We start from the raw sequence: 19946 nt of genomic DNA, 5'->3' as shown, positions 1-19946 counted from the left end.
GACACTCTTACCCAGAGTAAAATATAGCAGTGGAGACTGACACTCTTACCTAGAGTAAAATACAGCAGTGGAGACTGACACTCTTACCTAGAGTAAAATACAGCAGTGGAGACTGACACTCTTACCTAGAGTAAAATACAGTAGTGGAGACTGACACTCATACCTAGAGTAAAATACAGCAGTGGAGACTGACACTCTTACCCAGAGTAAAATACAGCAGTGGAGACTGACACTCTTACCCAGAGTAAAATACAGCAGTGGAGACTGACACTCTTACCCAGAGTAAAATACAGCAGTGGAGACTGACACTCTTACCCAGAGTAAAATACAGCAGTGGAGACTGACACTCTTACCCAGAGTAAAATACAGCAGTGGAGACTGACACTCTTACCCAGAGTAAAATACAGCAGTGGAGACTGACACTCTTACCCAGAGTAAAATACAGCAGTGGAGACTGACACTGTTATCCAGAGTAACGTACAGCAGTGGAGACTGACACTCTTACCCAGAGTAAAATACAGCAGTGGAGACTGACACTCTTACCCAGAGTAAAATACAGCAGTGGAGACTGACACTCTTACCCAGAGTAAAATACAGCAGTGGAGACTGACACTCTTACCCAGAGTAAAATACAGCAGTGGAGACTGACACTCTTACCCAGAGTAAAATACAGCAGTGGAGACTGACACTCTTACCCAGAGTAACGTACAGCAGCGGAGAACATCAGTGTTGATCTCAGGAATGTGGTTCAGCACGTGTCCTGCTACAGTACAACAGCATGATGCCAGGTACGGAAAAACCAGGGAGCTGAACATTTAAAATATTTTAGCGCAAATCCTCCCTCCTCTCTTCTGACCTCATCAAAGCGTCTATTCGAGATTTGGCTGATGGGGCAGGAACCGTACTGTGTAAAATGATGAATCTGGGCTCAATGTATTTTTTTTTGCCCTTGTATCCCAAAAGTTCCTTTCTTTATGTTTCTTTTTCTCCACATAAAACAAAGAAAGCATTATGACTCTGCTTCCAGCCCAAACATCTTTACAGGGATTGCGTTTTGCTACATGAAGCCGAGACTGTTGGGCAGAGCAAGTCATTCTCTTATTAATGAACTGGCTGAAGAAATAGACTAAAATAATGTACTAATATTACATTTCTCTGTGTCTCTTTTTCAGGGACCAGAGGGACCTCCAGGACCCAAGGTAATGTTATAAGGACCTTTTTCTGTGTCTGTGTGTGCTGCCGCATAATAAGAATAATTCTGTCGTATTTCTTAGTGAAAATCATCAAAGCTGTACGGCTGTGTTCCTCCTCAGTGGTACTGCCACTGGCAAAGGAGAGTTCTTGATTAAGTCCTGTGTTCAATCAACGTTTGTCCTTTTCAGTGACTTTTGAGTAAAAGCGTTATACACTTTTTCGTTGCAAACTCTGTTTGGCGAGTTAGTTCTGCTGATTGCAGAACTGATTGTGAAGAAAAAATTTTCATTTAATTGTCAAAGTTAAGGACAAACGTTGATTGAATCAAGGCCGAAGTGTAGGAGGAATTTCGCATTGACAGAGTTACATCACAGAGACATACTGTCGTCTCATTTATTGTGCTTCTGTCTTTCTTCAAATAATAGAGTTTTCTTTCATGGAATAAGTAGTAGGAGTAGATCATGTTAAAATCCTTGTGAAATTACTTTTTCTTGAATCTGAAGTGTTCATTAAGCCACAGGATCATAATATATGCTTATTTCTTTCAAAGTTTTGAGAGGAAAATAATCTAATTTCCTTTTGATGTGAAGTATGTCATTTCTTAACACGAGAGCCACAGGTCTGACATACTGTGTGTGGATATGCACTTCGTTCACTTTTGATTGGCTGCCAAAAAAAAACTCACACTGCTGATTGGTTTGAAGGCCACATTATTTACATCATAAGAATGATCTTCAAATGACTAATACTAAATTAGTATTTGGTACTGTATTTGTCAGCTTTGTTTCTTTGTAATATAAATATAAAAAATGATGCTTTTGATGACACGAAACATTTCAAGTTTTAAATGGTAAACACTCTTGAGAGGTCTCACTGTTGTAGCCCAGATTTTGGCTGGACCGCAACAGCGGGGCCAGCCCTACACACGCGAATATCTGTGACTGAGTGACTGAGTGAGTTATGAAGTCACACCATTGGTTGGCCGGTCCAGCCATATACTAGGTTTTGACCTGGTCTTGTTTCATAAGGCTTGTTTGTCATCAGCACTGAAGTAAGCTAGAGCCAGATTAGTGCTGCAGTGCCCAAACTCTGGGGCAAGACCCACTAAAGGGCCTTGAGTGGCATTAAAGTGGGTTCCAGAATACCCGAGTATGCCAATGTTATACCCACCGACAATCAGGCTAGTCGAGCTGAACACTGCACTGGTTAGTACGCGTTTACTCTCCATGTTTCACCGTGATGTTAGACTGCACATTCACAAGGGACAGCTCACAGAAAACATACTCAGTCATTAAAAGGGTTTCTTGAGTGATTTATTTGCCCCTGTATCACTCAACACGCGTGCCTGGATTCAATCAACGCTGTTCCTTAATATCGACGGTCGCATAAGTATGAGAGAGAAAGAAGCTTTGTGCTTTCATGAACACAGTTTGGAGAGTTAAGTTTGGCGTTGGCCAAACTTGCCAAACTGGACGCGGTTTGGCAATTGAGGATAAGGCCAAACTGTTTGTTTGATTGAATGCAGGCCAGAGACTTTCAACAGCACACATGAGATCTGGCCCCAGCTATCGAAGTGTACGCAATGTGTACAGATGCTGCTCTATCACCACCTCACACACGCGACTGAGCTCTGGCAGTCTGAGTTCTATCATCACCTTCACTGTATGCCTTGGACTGGATGTGTTGGACACAGAATTGGACATATTGGTCATACCCCTTACTTCAAGCTATGATGAATTCTGGGACTCTCTCTCTCCCCCTCTCTCTTCTGACCCCTATCTCATCTCTCTTGCCCCTATTCTCTCTCTCTCTTTATCTCGTCTACAGTATCATCAATTTCCCCCCTTTATCTGTCTTCCACTTGTCTCTATTTCTTTGCATCTCTATGTCTCCATCCCCCCTCCATCACACACACACACACACACACACCAGTGAGTATGCAGTCTGAGTTCAGTAGCCAGCAGATGTGGGCTTGGTGGTCACGTGACTACCAGTGTTTTATGAAGAAACCCAATCAGACACTTCCTGTCTGTGCTGTCATCTGTCGACAGGGCTCAGGCCTCCCATGGGACACCCCCCCCCCCCCCTCTTTTTTGCTTTATTGTGAAAGCCGAGAGGGTTACCGATAGCAATGGGATAGGCCAAACACCAGTGTCCAAAATGTCCAAAATGCTGTGTATTGACTAACATTGGCATGTAGAGCAGCCCCAAATCTACACAACCCCTCCCACCTCGATTAGAGCCCCAAAACTCCAAGTCATGATAATGCTGCACAAGTAGTTCCTCCCTAATTATGACATCATAAAGCTGCATCAGTACCTGCTCCAAAATTAATGCCTTGAACATTCCCATAAAACAATGCATATTACAATAAGACTATGACTATGTGACTAAGACATTGTGCACCTGACACATTCTTCTCCCAAAACCTTTTCTTTTTTTCAGGGTCCACCTGGGATTCCAGGTGCTGATGGACTGAAGGTAAGAGTCAAGATGGCGGAGGACGCTGTGAACTGAATTCACTCACACACGCTCAAAACGGTGACCATATGTGGAGTGACCAGGTTTAGTCCCTGCATTTAACAGACATTGTAGTATTATTGTGCATTTAAGATATGCCTCACCTTCTTGGCTTTATTAAGCTTTATTTCGAAGTCGATCTTATAGGTGTAACTAAATTTGAAATTGTGGACATATTAGGGATTATGCATGTTTTTGTTGAGGATTATACACCTGATACCCACCTGCTATAGATATAGATAATTAAAACTAGATATGTTCTTTCATGACTCCCTGTCTGTTACTGAGACTGACTATTTTCAGGAACTCCCCTTCTTAGTAACTCTTCAGATCAGTAACAGAGTTGGGAAGGGGGGTGGGGGTGGGCAGTGTTATTTGCACTGTTGTTCAGGGGCTGGATTTCATCAGATTGTACCCGCAGACAGATGGATCGCACGGTGCCATGATCCATCTGTCTGATTAGCCCCACTTCAGGCGCCCCCACGCCCCAGGAGAAGTGGCCTGTCATTTCCTATTTGAAATCTAACTCCCCTTATCGTTTTTCTAATCATTTTTATAAGAAAAGCTCCACGGTCCTATTCTAATGCATTAACCATGTGTGCCCAAGTTAGACTCAGCCTGCCACCTTTCCAGTTAGTCACACACTCATGCCAGGTGAAACTCTAAACATTTTTTTTTTTACATGAATATATCTATTAATTCAAGTAGTAAATAGGTCAGATAAAAGAAACGGGTATGTTAAAAAGTTATCTCACTGTCAGCATCAACCGAGTATGAAAATAACGGTGGTAGAAGCTCATTCTCTCTCGCTGCTATCTTTAAATTCAGAAAGAGATGGCGGTACACAAGAGAAAGGCTTTTTTTGGTTGATGAAAAACAGAGACTGGTCTTTAGTCAAGAGCCATTTCCTCACTTTTGGAAATACCAAAAAAACAAAAAAAAATAGCCACCCCCCACCCAGCCCCGGTCTGTGCTTGTGTCGGGACGGATAGGTGCCAGCTCTTTGTGAAACTTAACCGGGATGCAGCGCGTTCCTGCTATAAAACAGATCGGTTATGGTATTTAGACCTCATTCACGTGGAACGTGCAGCCCTGGAAGCTGCTCGTTTGGTTGCAGAGGACTCTTCTGTGAAGTGGGTGCGTGTCTCCCGCCAGAAGCTCAGTTGTGTAACGTGCCGTTCCCTTAATTTCACGCGACTGGCCACTGGCCAACTCTATGCTATACAGTAACTTCAGCTCTTCTGAACTGCCTGCCACTATCGGCCATTTGCTTTCTTTTTTATATGCTGTTTCAAATTTTTTAAAAACTGTAAATAATAATCTGATCCATTATATTTTACAGCTGCTCAAATAATGACCACTTAACCAGGGTGACTGACAGTGGACAGAGATGCAATTTGCACATTGAATTATTATTTTTTATGGCTATAGCTTTCCAAGAGCCTCTGTGGTAAAGCACTGGGCTCCTTTGTCCTTCACCAGGTTGGATGGGCACTGCGCTTGTGCTAAAAGGGGGAAAAGCCATAGCGCATCACATGCGGCCGCATTACCTGCATTCATGTTACCTGCAGCCGCATTTCATGATGCTGTATTACCTGCGGGGCGGCATGGTGGTGCAGTAGGTAGCACTGTTGCCTCACAGCAAGGAAGTCCTGGGTTGAATCCGGTCTGGGCCTTTCTGGGTGGAGTTTGAATGTTCTCCCTGTGTCTGCGTGGGTTTCCTCCGGGTACTCCTTCCCACAGTCCAAAGACATACAGGTAGGCCCTGCCAGATAGATTGGCGGCCTGTCCAGCATGTATTCCTGCCTGTCGCCCAATGCACGCTGGGATAGGCTCCAGCTTCTCCATTGACCCTGCTCAGGATAAGGATAATGTATTACCTGCTGTTGCATTACTTGCAGCTGCATTACATCATGCTATATTACCTGTCGTTACTTTATGTGCAGCTGCATTACAATATGCTATATTACCTGCTGTTGCATTACTTGCAGCTGCATTACATTATGCTATATTACCTGTCGTTGCATTACTTGCAGCTGCATTACACCATGCTATATTACCTGCTGTTGCATTACTTGCAGCTGCATTACATCATGCTATATTACCTGCTGTTGCATTACTTGCAGCTGCATTACATCGTGCTATATTACCTGCTGTTGCATTACTTGCAGCTGCATTACACCATGCTATATTACCTGCTGTTGCATTATTGCAGCTGCATTACATCGTGCTATATTACCTGCTGTTGCATTACTTGCAGCTGCATTACATCATGCTATATTACCTGCTGTTGCATTACTTGCAGCTGCATTACATCATGCGATATTACCTGCTGTTGCATTACTTGCAGCTGCATTACATCATGCGATATTACCTGCTGTTGCATTACTTGCAGCTGTATTACATCATGCTATATTACCTGCTGTTGCATTACTTGCAGCTCCATTACATCATGCTATGCTGTTTCGTGACCTGCTACTTAAGATTACGCCATCTGGGAACGTTTCCTCTCTGGAATATTGATACACACATTTATGAGCCATACAGGCTGTCTGGAGATCAGGGCAAATTTGCTGAAGGATGAACCTTCATGTGGAATATCTGCAGATTATGAGCTAGCCTTGCTTCTCATTTTTTGTGCCGATGTTTGTGCATCATGGCTGGGGTGGTGCAGGCTTTTTAGAGGCAGTTCTGACAGGCACGTGCCTTTGTGGTGTTGTGAGGATTGCCTTGGTGTTACTGGGAGTTCAAGCAGCAGGAGACCAAGGCTTCACAAACCTGCAGAAATGACGATGGCTTTTGCACTAAATGCAAATGTTAAGGATTTTTTGGTCCTTTGCAAAAAATATATATATAACAATTTAGCAAGATTACCAAGTGGAGGCTTTCCACTTAGAAAGGTGATCACAGGTGATACTTAGTACTTTTGAGATCCCATATATATATATATATATATATATATATATATAAATATTTTTATGGAGACTGCTGATTGGCCACCGTTTGCCAGGAGTAGATGGCCTCCCTGGCTCCAAGGTTTGTGCCACGTTGTCATGGCCAAATGAGTTTTTTCACCTCTCAAAAACCCCATGACATTCCATTTCTGACTCACTTGCTTTTTTATTTTTTCATCTCTTGAATCGGCTTTTACATTTTACTGTTCTTATTGCATTTTTCGTCGAGCCATCAAAGACATTCGATTGTTTGATTGTCAGTCGTGAACATCTGTGACCCCGTTCGTGGTTTTTTTCCTCAGGAATTCAGCTCCACCCTTACAAAGAGAGTGTAACCCCCCCAAAAAAGAACAAACGCACACAATCCATCTGTCAGTTATGAGGCGATTTTTTGCCAACAATTCCAATGCGAGACATCGTATGCTGACAGGCAAATGTCTCACTCTGGCACGGTTTTCAGAAGGGAAATGAATTCATTTCCGAGCCGTGGTGTGGATATTATGTGCATTAAAACATGCGCAGCCATGCGTTGTTTTCCATTAAGAGGCAGCACTGTGAACCTGACGTGTTTCCCAGTGTTTAATGATGCTCTGGTGCCATGTTCCGGCCTTGTTTAATAACAGCGTAATCGGCCTCTAACCCCGCCATGACTTTCCCCGCGCATCGCCTGGGCCGGAGTAAAACACGCTGTCCGGATTTCTGAAGAGCTTCTTTTTTTAAATAAAAACAAAACTAATTTTCTAAAAATGGTGTTTAAGAACAGCTTAGGAGTAGAATCCCAAGGGGTCGTCTAAGGGGGGAGAAAGAGAACCCAAAACGCCCGACACCCGTTTTCGCTTAATGTGATTTTTTCACCAACAGATAGGATCAAGCCCCCCCCCCCCCCGCCCTTTCTGCAGCAGCTTGCTGTGTAACTCACCTTTGCTTTCTTTCTCAACAGGGCGAAATTGGAGAGCGAGGTGAAAAGGTAAGGTCCCCCCCCCCCCGCTTAAGAAGATCAAACTTCTGCTTTGCTACTTCTGGTTGCTAGATCAACCCCTGCACAACCTTCCCGAACCATTTGGAGCCACCCTCCCTCCCTCGCCGCCTCTCATCCAGCTTAATGCTGTTTCTCTCAGCTGGGAAATCAGCTGTGTAACAGAGGCAATCTCCTCAAAGCAATAAGCTTAGAGTTCAGACAGCACAGGAGGAGAAATAAAGGTTATCTGATATTATATTATTTTTATATTTTAACTTTATTTATCCAGCCAGGGCAACTGAGAACCCAGTTCTCTGTCACGGTGACGACCTGGGGAATCAAAATGGGTAGGAATGCAAGGCACCGTGAATTCCAGACCCAGTTTTCAATGGGGAGGTGTCTAGTTTGCTAAATGGTGAGAGATGGTTTTTTGTGGGATTTTGGTCTGGACACCAGGGTTAACACCCCTGCTTCTTTTGAAAAGTGCCATGGGATCTTGAATGACCACAGTGAGTCAGGACCTGACTTTACAGACAACACCTTCTACATCCCTGTCTCCTTGTTATGGCCATTTGGCCCCCAAAAGGATGAGTGTCCTTCACTGGCCCACACTCACCTCTTCCATCAGAAACGTAGTTTTCCCATGAGGTCTCCTGTCGAAATACTAACCCAGCACACGCCTGCCTTACTTTTATTTTCTTAAAATGAGAAGTAGGCTTTTGGAAAGCCGTGATAAACCTACTTTAGAACTCATACCTGTTGCCAGGCAACCAAAAGCAGTAAGCTTTTTGACCGGGTTGACACACACGAAAAAAAGAACAGTTGTAACTGTCTGAAGTGCTTATACTATGTCTGGCATATAATAATTCACTCAATGTACTTTGTTTTATAAGTACCTGTGGATGAAATAGTCTGCTAAATAATCAATGTTTCAATGGATCAGATATAATGGTAAAAAAATTATATAACACTTTTTGGACAAGTAGGGGACATCCTATTTGGTCTGGAGGCCATCTTGGTGTCGTTTGTGTGGGGTTTGTTTAAACTACACATTCCACACTTGGTGAAGGGCATATAGGGGTGTTGAGTGCTTCACTCTGTTTGACGAGGTGATCAGACTTATGGAATGTTAAAATGAAAATATTCTCTCTCACAGGGTGACATGGGAGATGATGGCCAGAAGGGTGAAGTTGGTCAGAAGGTAAGGCGTTTTGTTCATAGTGACCAATTGCGAATTAAAAGTAATTATTTTACTCCTCTTCTGGATCCTGAAACCGTGTTGTACGGGTAACCAGGCAATTGGTCCGGGAGTGGCTTTGCTTAATCTTGGCCACCTGGGCAAATGCAAACGTGAACCTGGTGAAAAAACCTGCCATGAACCTACGGTTAAACCGAGTTCAAGCGGCAGCAGAGCTCGTCTGGCGCACCGCACCGGTTTTGATTGGTTATCTGCTCTCTTTCCCCAGCCGGGCTCCACCTCGTTAGGTTAATAATAGGAGACAGAGGGTTTATCGTGGGGACATCTTGGGCTCTACCTGTGTTTTCACAAGGGGAAGGGCTGGCTGTTTCTCCGGTTACTGGGACAGAAGGCCTGGGTTTAGCCCAACCTCCTGTGCAAGGTTTCTTGCTCTTGGTCCATCCAGATCAACTAAATTTCAGTCTCCACAAAGAGGTTACATGAGACCCGGAGACCTCCGTCTCCTCTGAACATTACCGCGTAATATGGTACCTTGGCGACCTTTCAGTTTGGCCTGGTGGGCCATTTGTAAATCCAAGCTTGTGGATCACACCTGGATCAAATACGAATTTGAAACAATTTAACTGTCCAAGGTGCTGGTGACATTTGAAAACCTACTGACCTGATCCCTGAGAATTTTCAAGGAAACCGGTTACTGACCAAAACATGCAATGTACAGTATGAAAAAATTTTGTCCTGTGAATGTTGGTGAAAACTGATGTTCCTTTTAAATAGACACTTGTAACAGAAGCAGGGTGGAGACAGCAGGATTAGCGGGGTAAAATAAGATACAAATAATGTTTTGCCATTCTGATCAAAATGAATTTTTGAATACAAACGAATATTGAAAACCCTAGGAGCAATGCTTCCAACTGCTGTGTAGCCGAACATTATGATCAAGAAACACACAGACGCCGAAAGACAGTTGGCTCAAATAAGTATGATTATTTTGTTGTGGTTCAGGTCTGGGACATTGCCTATTTTAACCTTAAACAAATATCTGCATTTACAGATCGCAGTGCATTTTTTACTGCGTTTTGTCTCTTTTTTTGCGTAAATAACACAGAATTTCATGTTAACACGACCACTGTCAACTTTGCAGATGTGGCCCATAGAATAGCCATTTTGTTTCAGAAAGAGAGGTCGCAAGGTGAATGGGCTACTATTATCATCTGATCATTATTGGCCACTAAAAAATATAATTCACTGGAGTGTCACGTGGCATAGCCTGTAGAGCGCTGTCCACATGCTCATTACAAGCCACGACGTCAGCGGTTTGAGTCATACGTCTCTCCCTCTCTCTCTTCCCCCATTCTTCCTGTGTCTCTGTACTATCCTGTCCAATAAAGCTGAAAAGCCCACAAAAATATTAATACATATGTATATTATTTACATTACTAACAAGATGTGGTAAATTTGATCACGTGATCACGATTGGAGTACCACATCTGCCTCATTTCGAGCCAGCAAAAGCCTTATTGAGGTATTTCAAAATAAAAGCGTGCTGAAGGTGAGGAGAGGAATATTATTTTCCGGATATAGCCCTAAAATCGAAGTGAGAGCAACCTGAGATAGATTTTGTATTATCTCTGGGAGCGGAGGAGCCGAGTCATAAATTTTGGAGACTCTCAGAACTCCCAGGAGACCCCTGAGATAGGAGCCCAGTTTCCTAACCACTACGCTAGCGGTGATACGAGACACGGAACCGCCAAGGAGAAAAGCGTAATCTGTGGCGCTCCCGGCAAAGGAGCGCGTCCAGTGCGTCTTCGGCAATTAACTGCAGGTCTGCAGGGAGTGGCTTTGATGTGTTTTCACTGCACAGATTACCTTGTTCAGAGCGCTGCCAGAAAATGGCCGCCAGAACAGCCGCGGTAATGCAGGAAACAGATGTAAGATCTATTTCCGTTAATGGAAACCTGACAAAAGGAGAAAGGTAATACTTATTTTACTACTCCATTACTTTATTGTAAGGACCATTTGCGTGTTCTTTTTCCTCACCGTTATACATCTCAGGAGCTGACGTAGATTAATTTAAAAATGTTGAATCGTGGGAAGTGAAAAGCCTTTTTGGTGATTGGGATTTTGTGACTTCCTGTACAATGGCAAAAAATGCTCTCACTCAAAGAATAATAAAAGTGCAGGGAGAACACTGTCATAAAAAGTAATAATTAAACATATTGCAATCAAGTGAGTCATCATTTACAACAATTTATTATCCTTTAAAAAAATAATATATGATGAAACCTATTAAAAAAAAAACTTTTTTCCCCATGTGCAATAATGATTGGGTTTAAGTGCTTTTAAATTATTGTGTTCTTAATTCACTATATATTTGTGTTCCCTATATATTTAAAAATACTTCATTTTTAAAAATCGGATGTATAAGACTGACTGACAGGAAGAGAAGAATGTCTTAAGACGAGAACGAGCCATTTGGCCATTTTACATACGCCTACAGTCTAGAGCACATCTAGCACTGTGTCAAGCCTGGCCATAAAAGCCAAGCGTCTTTGTTTCTTTAAAAACATTTTCCCTGTATTAATAGTGCATGTGGCAACAATTTAGTATAATGGTTATGGAATAGGGGTTGGAACTCAAAGGTTGTGGGTTTGTTTCCCAGGTGTGGTGCAGCTGTTAAGTAAGGTGCTTAACCTGAATTGGTTCTGTAAAAAACATACAGCTGTATAAAGATTTTTGGTTAAAAAAAATTGTCACTGTGGGTATGGGTGTCTGGTAAATGCCATGGTGTAGTATTAATACTGTATCATTGGACATTCAGCTACATCTGCCATTAACAATATGTGATAAAAGTAGTCTGATTAAAGTAGTCATGATTAAAGTATTGTTATTCCAATAACTATTCGATAATGTGGATGTAATTAAGGAGTAAGATTGCCACACAATAAAACAAACTTAACATTCTTTTCAGATGGTAAGATGAAAAAACAGAGGGCCAAGTTACATTAAATAGTTTAGGAAACACTGGGTTGGATTGGTTTGGAATCGTGCTTGTTTAATTTGTATGAGTGAAGATAGCCAATATTGTTTATTATAACTTGGCTTCATTTTGATATCATTACTTCTGACTGCAGTTTTATAGGTTGAGAGTGTTTTTTTGTTGAGGTATTAGTATGCATAAAAGATCATGCAGATTACACATGTAGCTAAATCAAAGTTGTGGTAGTGTCGTTTTGGGATTGAGCAAATCAGTAGGGTATCCCCTGCCTCAACAGCACCCTCTCTGGTGGATGAGGCATCTACAGGTCAGCTGTGGCTGCTGCCCTGTCCTCTAGCACAGTAACTGCAGCTCGGATGGTGAATGGGAAAGAGTATACAAGCAGATGTTGGAAGGGTACAAAATTTACTGTGTCCTAGAATGCCCGTAGGATGTCTCTATGATCACAATTTGGCATTCTGAATGTGGAATAGACCTGTTCCAAAAAAGCAATTTAGGATTTTAGCTTTTTCTACCATTTGCTCGTTTTCAACCCTGACATGCCGTTTGTCAGCGTGGGACTGTGGATACCGTGTGTCGTCGAAGGTTAGCGATTTACTGATTGAAAGAGACATTTGTGTGTGATCCAGCGATACACAGGTCCAGCATAGCATGGAATTGTAGACACCGCTGTGTAATTGAAGTAATGATTTAGATAAATGTCTGGTCTCAGGGCTTTTACAAATTTTTTACGAAGGAGTATTTAAAATGTACGGGAGCTTGGCCGCCTCACGTGGGACACCCTGGCAGAATCCGTGTGAGAACCATGGAAGAGCAGGCTTCAGGGTAGGGCAAGGTTTGCAGAGTGAGAAAGCGTGAAGGGGAAAAAAAGGCAAAGGTCTGTGGACATGTGCCCCGGGTTGGGCGAATTTGAAGGGAAATCATTTGACAAACTGTCTGGAAAGCAAAGCGGGGTGTTGTCCCCTCTGCTCCCCAGTTAGGTGTCAATTGCATCCAGAGATCTTGTCAAAGCCTTTGGCCGGTTTTCCAGCCGCCTGATCTTATCGTGTGGCGTGCTTCTGCAGTAGCCAGTTCAAAATTAAGTCATGGTACCATCTCTCTCTCTCTCTCTCTCTTTCGCTCTCTCTCTCTCTCTCTCTGTCTGTCTCTCTCTGTGTCTCTCTGTCTCTCCCCTTCTGTCACAATGCATAAAATTGTTAGATTGGAAAGACAGTCTGCCCTGAATTACTGCAGTTTGAGACACAACACAGGAGATCGCTGAAAATTACTGCATTGTTGAACCCCAAAATGTGCTCGTTTTATTAATAAAAGGATTTTGCATTTAGAGTGAGAAATTTATTGCACAAGCATGCCCATAGCCAAAGCCGGAGGTAAACCGAATCCAATAAAACTTCAGATATCTCTCCTGAGTCTCCTGATGCTGGCTCTCGTTTCTTTCTTTAACCAGGCTTGTGTTCCCATGGCATCTTTAGAGCAATTACTTTCCTCTGATGTGTAAATATTTAGCAGGGTGTGAAATCTGCTGTGATGTTAATAATCAGTTGATAATCCGGCTGTGCTTACATTTCTAATTTAGAGGTGGAAAGATGTATTTATGGGGTCAGAATGTACCGAAAATGAAGGCTTTAATGGAATACTGAGTCATCCGAGGTTCTGAGACCTTGGTCTTGCTTGGCTCATTCTTTTTTTACATTGCTCTCTCATGATGCTGAAGTCACAGTCTCGCCTGAGTCATCTGGCTACAGATCAACAACCAGCATTGCCCCTGTGTAGTCTAAATGGCGTTACAACTATGGTCTCTCCGAACGTTAAATTTACCAGCGTTTGCTAGTGTAATGCTGATGGTGAGGAGAACCTGCAAGAACGGTTCTGGAACACCATATGGCTGCACCTTCGCTGACATTGGTACGGTGAAAATTCACTTCCCGAACATCCATCCAGCTTAGTGTTCTTTGTCCATGTCATTTGTAGGAAAGAAAACAGGGTAGAGGGAGGAGAGTAGGGGGTAACAGGTAGAGCAAGGATCACAGCTCAGAAGGTGCCATGGCGGGGAATTCGAACCTTCAGCCACACTGGGGCACTCGCATGTGGCTTGAGAGTCAGCCTCTAAGAGACTGCAGTGCAAGATTCCCCCTTTGCCCCGTGGTTTTAATGCCTCCCAGGCTGGTCCTCTCTGGCCTGGCATGTCTTCTGAGAGATGTCCTCCATCTTTTGGATGTCCTGCCTGAACCATCTGAAGGTTCTCCCCCTTTTCTGTAACCCTCCTAAAACCAGGTCCTGTGATTGGGTGGCGCTATGACAACAGTCCCGTTCCCATCGAGATCTGGCGGTGACATCATATGCATTACGGTGTCCAGCCTGTTTCTGTCGTGGGACAGATCTCATCTCTCAGTCTGTTCTCGGTGTCAGATTTGTTTTTTAAAATTTAAAAAGTTGAATTAGTCAGTCTGCACTGTCTGGATTGATTTAGCATGTGTTGAAGCTTGGTGGCTGTTAATGTCAGCAGTCTTTAATCCACTGGCTCAGTTTAAGTGTGGTTAGCTGTGTAACTTACACTAATGTGAGTTTTCATTCAGTTCTCAGTCAAGGTTTGCAATGCCTTGGGGGTCATAAGACATCAGCTACGACAGAGAAGCAAAATCAGTACGGGACGATCTAAATCCCCTACCACTCTTTCAGGCTGCATGACACTATACATCAGTGGGCTTCTGTCATTTTGAAAGTTTGTTTATTTTGGCAAGACTTGTTAGCGGGTAGTGCAGCCTTGTGTGTAGCTTGAGGCAGAAAATTGATGTCCAGATGTGATGAGCTGGTAAACCGTGGTGTCTCTACCAAAGGTTCTGTGACCTGCTTGCAGAATCCAGCAGGGGAACACCTTTGCTTTCAAGTCTTGAGTATCAAAAATTTACAACGTTCCGCATAAAACTTTGGGGGCTTGTGATTAATAAGCCCACTGGTTTTTATATGATTGCTACACATTGCAGTCTATTAAGATTACTGATTACCACTTAAAGTATATGATCTGTCTAGGAAGACTGGGCTTGGTTTTACTGAAACACTGAAAGCATTACTTATTTTATGGATCGATTACTTGAGAGGATATTTTACGCTCCAGTTGAGGAAGATTGGATTTTAAAAATGTTTCTCAAAAAAAAAAAAAGCTGGAAGCATTAAAGTTGACCACTTGAAACTTTCAAAATCTGCTCATCTCTAGAGTTCCCATGGTAAATCATCTGCCAGTACCTCCTGCAGTTAAAAGTACCTGAAGACAAAGATCTGACGTCAGGAAAAACCGAAGTATGTATTCCTCTTGTGTGTAAATTCCCACGGGGTGAGAAATCCGAGCGAGAAAGCACTTATTAATCACGAAACAAGCTAGCGACAAGTTGTGAAAACATCTGTATAAAAATGTAAACGACAGGGGAAAAAGAAAGTGGGGTCCACCGAATCCCAGCTGTGACCGTTAAGGCAGTTTATTGGCGTCAGAAATGAAAGGTGCAATTAAACATGGCTTGTGTCTGTGCATGCTAATGACTCCCATTAAAGCCGGGGAGCACATTCCTCCACAGCTTCTGAGCATGGGGCACATGTGAGGTGCAACCGCAAAATCAGAAGCAGGCGTGCAAGCTGCTTCTGACCGCCCCCCCCCCTTAATATGGCTCTGTTACCCCCCAACACCCCCTGCGGCACACCATGCCCCAAATTTCCAGCTGTAATAGACCTAACCACCCTGTCCATCCTGACTCTCACATGGTTGTGGTACTGTCCAATACCACCTTATGCCCTCAAACCCAATAACCTCCTGCTGAACGTTACAACACCACCCTGATGGGAAGGCACTTACTGCCATGACTGAAAGCAGCAATGCAGCAATAATTTTGTATGTTTGCACGTTTGCGAAGTTCTGCATTGTCTTACTTGATCAGGACAATGCATTTTATTTCAGTTTATTCCATTTGTTTAAGGTCCTGCCCACCACAACCCAAACTTTCAGCTGAATGTTATAGGCCTAAACCCCCCCCCCCCCCAATATCTCTGTGGTGGGCATTATGGTTCCTTTCAGGGACACAAATCACTTGATTCAGTTCCGTAAAAGGACTTGTCACAGATTCATTGACTGGTTCCTTCATGGCTCTCCTTCAGACTCCCGCAACCGAGAACAAGAGTCATGTGACTTGTTAAGATGTTTTTGCAACATTTAACCTGCATTTAAAAATAAATTTATCTGGGCCTGTTTTTGTGCAATTCACTAATGTAGGATTTACTCACAAATAGTTGCCGCAAGTTACAAAATCATTTGCAAAAGAACAAAGGGTTCATTATGGCAATATAATCTAATAGACTATTTTATGAGAAGAGCACATTATTTTGCAGTGTCTGGCAATTTATATTAAATATTTTGCTTTAATGGTACAGAATCTGTTTAGAAATGTGTACTGAAAATATACCCTTTCGTTCATGTTTTATTTAGGCTACCTTATTTCACACATTATATCACAGAGCTGGGCTATGCTGTGAACCAATTGCTTTAAATTTCACTCAAGCTGTGTCTGTCACTGTAATATGGAGACATTAGGAAGAGGGAGCGTAGGAGCTTTATTGGTACAGAATCCATTGGGTAATGCATTCTGAAAACATACTCTCATTCACATTTTATTTAGACTGCTGTAAGCCAATTGCTTTTAGTTTGACTCTGGCAAGTGTTTGTCATTGCAATGCGAAGACATTAGGCGGAGGGAGAGTGGTAGAGCGGCAACAAGTGCAGAACTCATTGTGGACCCACTTCCTTCCCGGACCCAGTTCCTTCCTGGAGTCGTTCCACCTCCGCTTTCAGTTCAGGAACTGTTGCGTTTGGTCACAATGACGGAAGAGGCTCGGAGGGCACGTCCTGCTCATGCGGATCAGTGCTGTCGTTGGCTAATGGCTTCTGCAGAGCCCAATGGTGGAAGCTGTTCAATAGGAGTAGCTACAGCTTCAGCGAATGGCAAGTTCACAACTTACTGAGAGCTGAATCAAAGGAACAAATCCTTACATGGAGGTGAGTCAGTTCCTTTCATTCACTAAAAAGATCAAATCATTCATGAACGACACGCCACTATTATTGATGACTCAGATATGGCCCCCACAACCCACCCCCATAGCACCAAACGTCTGCCTAAAAGGCACTTTTACAGCTGATTCACCCTCCTGCCTAAAGCGTCTGTGGTTTGGGCAGTTTTTACTAGCGGGGATAAAGTTGTACCACAGTATAACTTTCCATAGAAAGCTACAGTTTTTCTTGATCATGATGAGCCTTTTTTATTTTAGTACTGCAGTATGGGCCCCCCACCTCAAACCAAACTTTGGGCTGAGTGTTATAGCCTTGACCCCCCTCCCCCCCACAAGCCCCTCTTTTTAGGTATGACCTCTACCCCATTCACCCATATTACTAAACCTCTAGCTGAATATCACAGGCTCTTTTACATCCCTCCTATCTAAGGCTGCTGTGGTTTTGGCAGTTTTTTTCTCAGCTGGGGGTGAAGTGGTACCACAGTATTACTTTCCACAGAAAGCTTTGGAACCCGCTGACTGCGTGCCCAAGGCATTTCCACATCATGGTGATGCACAGACAATGAGACAGATGGATCAGTATAAAAAGGCCCCTAGAGCCTCACTTTAACTGCTTGAGGTTTAAAACTTATAGGTGTTAAATGGTTTCATCTGCGGTGCTATTTGACTGTATTTATTTGTTATTGCTGCGTAATGTCCTTTTAGGAGTCTGCTTCGAGCTCTTTCATTCTTCTTGAGCGTTTATGCTTTTATGCCTCCTTCTGGTGTTGTTAGAAGAAAGTCCAAATGAATTTTCCCTTTTGTATAGAGTAACGTCAAATTCAATCGAATCCAGTCACATCGAATTGAACTAAATCTAAGGGAATCAAATGAAATCAAACTGAGTCGAATCAAATCGAATTGAAATTAATTGAATTTGCATCCTCACGAAACCCGGTCTCTGCCAGGCTGTCCGTCTGAAAGCTGTCTGCGTGCAGCGTACAGGGGGGAGTGCTCGGGGCATGTGAGGTACATTGTGCTCGATGACAGGGGTCTGCTGAACGGAGGCCCGTTTTCGGTGCCGGCTGACCGAACTGTCACGGATCTGACATGTTCCAGAGCATTCCGGAATGGAGCGCCTTCGCCATAGCAACGGGGCGACTCCGAGTGTGTCTCGCGCGGCCTTCTCGCGGCTCGGGCGAGCTTGTTCAGCGTCAGCGCGCTCGCCGCCGGCTCTTTGGCCGGGACAACGCGGTTTCAGAGTCTGCTTTGTGTTGCACACAGAATATTTACCGAGCTCCACGTTTGGCGTCCATGATTGTGTGTTTTTGGCTTGCCTTATATTCTTTCATTATGAAAGATGGCTTCAGTTTAGTTTCTTAACAGCTTGTATTTTCATGCGTTACAGGCCTACTTTTCATTGAGTGACAGTTATCAGTTCCTTAGACTGTATGGATGTGTACAAATTACTTTTCTCTGTCTTGATTTATTACTGGTTTAAATGCTCTGCATATATGCATGACCTTAAAATTTATTGGGGTCTACCATCTTTAAGGACATTCCAATCTGTTAAATGCTTCTTGGAGGAGCGAAGGTGCTCCCTGAGGATGCTTCAGCAAGCATACGCAGGTGCAGCCTTTGTGGAAGTCTTTTTTTGGAACATGTAACGTATAAATGATTCACATGTAGATCCACGTCTGCACACCTGTCTGTAACGGATGTGGCTTCAAACTGACTCGTGTCTGAGCAAGGACCATTTCCATTTGCCTAATGCACATTTCCTTGATTCCCCCATCCTCGTATCTCGCATTGGAACCTTTCCTTGTGTCCTCTGCTGGGTGGAGTTTCAGTAAGGAGCAAAGAAAGGACGAGAGGACGAGATGCAAGGTGTGAAAATATGTGATTGGGGTGAACCCCAGTTAATCCAGAGCACCTGTATGGAGCCTATTTAAGAAGTTCTGGTTGGCTTCTTTGTGGCTCTCCCTCACACCTGGACAGGTGCACTCACATCTATCATTTGACCTGACAGAGAAGTCAATAGATGTGGGCTTAAATTTCTGTTCACGCCACGTTTGCTATGAAATCACTGTGCAGGTGTTTCCTTTTATTCGCTTAGTTATTGATTTTGTGTAATCTGGCTCTGGGAGAGAAATGGGTATTGGTGCAGTGTGTGTTCTGTGCTGTTCTGCTGAGGAGATGCCCTAAAGATGTTATTTCTTTATTGGACAGGGAGATGCAGGATCATCTGCAGCTGGCATCAAGGTAGGTTACCCAGGACGTTTCTGGAAAGTTCTCATTTCTAGAAGTTTTTATATCTTCACAGACCACGTTGCTGAAATCATGAAACGGAGTTTGTGAAGACAAAATAACACCTGAACAAATGTATATACAGTACAATTGCATATAAGTGTTGAGTAAAAATGTTTAGGTTAAACAAATTCTTTGAACGCTGGACAACATTTTGATTCTTCCCTTTGGCACTATTTGTTGTGCTTTCTTTCTGTCATTCTCTCTCACGGCATTGCTCTCTCCCTTACTCTCTTGCTCTATCTCTTTCACTCTCTCACTCTCTCACTTCCCCCCCCCCAACAGGGTGAGCCGGGCGAGCCAGGAAGAGGAGGCCATAAGGTAAAGCTACAGTCCTGGACCAGAACTTCAGTTGCACCCCCTGCTAGCTGCTCAGTGGAGCTTTACTGTAGCTCAGCATTTTGAGCCTGACGGCGTTCACAGTGACAGTATCTGTCTGCAGCCAGAGACAGATATCAGCTTTTAGATCTCTCTAAAATAGGTGCAACTGGGGCTACTGGGATATGGTAAAAGCATACAGACGGGCCCCTCAGTATGGTGTGAAATCATTGCTAGGGCCAGCAGCGTATTTGGCGGACGTGGCTTGCAGGCCGGGAGACACGGAGTCAGCCATGTAGGACCATGTCTCATCGCTCAACAGCAAACCCCAGGTGTCATTCAGGCACCTGCGGTCTGCTTCCTAATGCTGCACATGAAGTGTCCTCCTCTAGCTCATGTCTGCGCCACCTCGACTTGGCGACTGCGCTCTGTAAAGCAGCAGAGGCTTCACGCCACGCGTTTCAGAGGAGATTG

At 43.5% G+C, this 19946-nt stretch overlaps 1 protein-coding gene across 7 annotated transcripts in view; it reads left to right on the top strand.

The window, feature by feature from the left end:
- The window catches only part of LOC118231892 (collagen alpha-1(XXV) chain), a 196528-nt gene that overhangs the window by 148485 nt on the left and 28097 nt on the right, over positions 1-19946 (top strand). For all 7 annotated transcript variants that reach the window (XM_035426243.1, XM_035426244.1, XM_035426241.1 and 4 more), the window contains exons 10-15: positions 1173-1199; positions 3640-3675; positions 7609-7635; positions 8783-8827; positions 19077-19109; positions 19440-19475. In XM_035426243.1, the coding sequence (XP_035282134.1) occupies positions 1173-1199; positions 3640-3675; positions 7609-7635; positions 8783-8827; positions 19077-19109; positions 19440-19475 (204 nt within the window). The remainder of the gene's footprint in view (positions 1-1172; positions 1200-3639; positions 3676-7608; positions 7636-8782; positions 8828-19076; positions 19110-19439; positions 19476-19946) is intronic.

Source organism: Anguilla anguilla, chromosome 7 (genome assembly GCF_013347855.1).
Source record: "Anguilla anguilla isolate fAngAng1 chromosome 7, fAngAng1.pri, whole genome shotgun sequence".
Classification (NCBI taxonomy): domain Eukaryota; kingdom Metazoa; phylum Chordata; class Actinopteri; order Anguilliformes; family Anguillidae; genus Anguilla; species Anguilla anguilla.
This window is presented reverse-complemented; position numbering and strand designations above follow the sequence as displayed.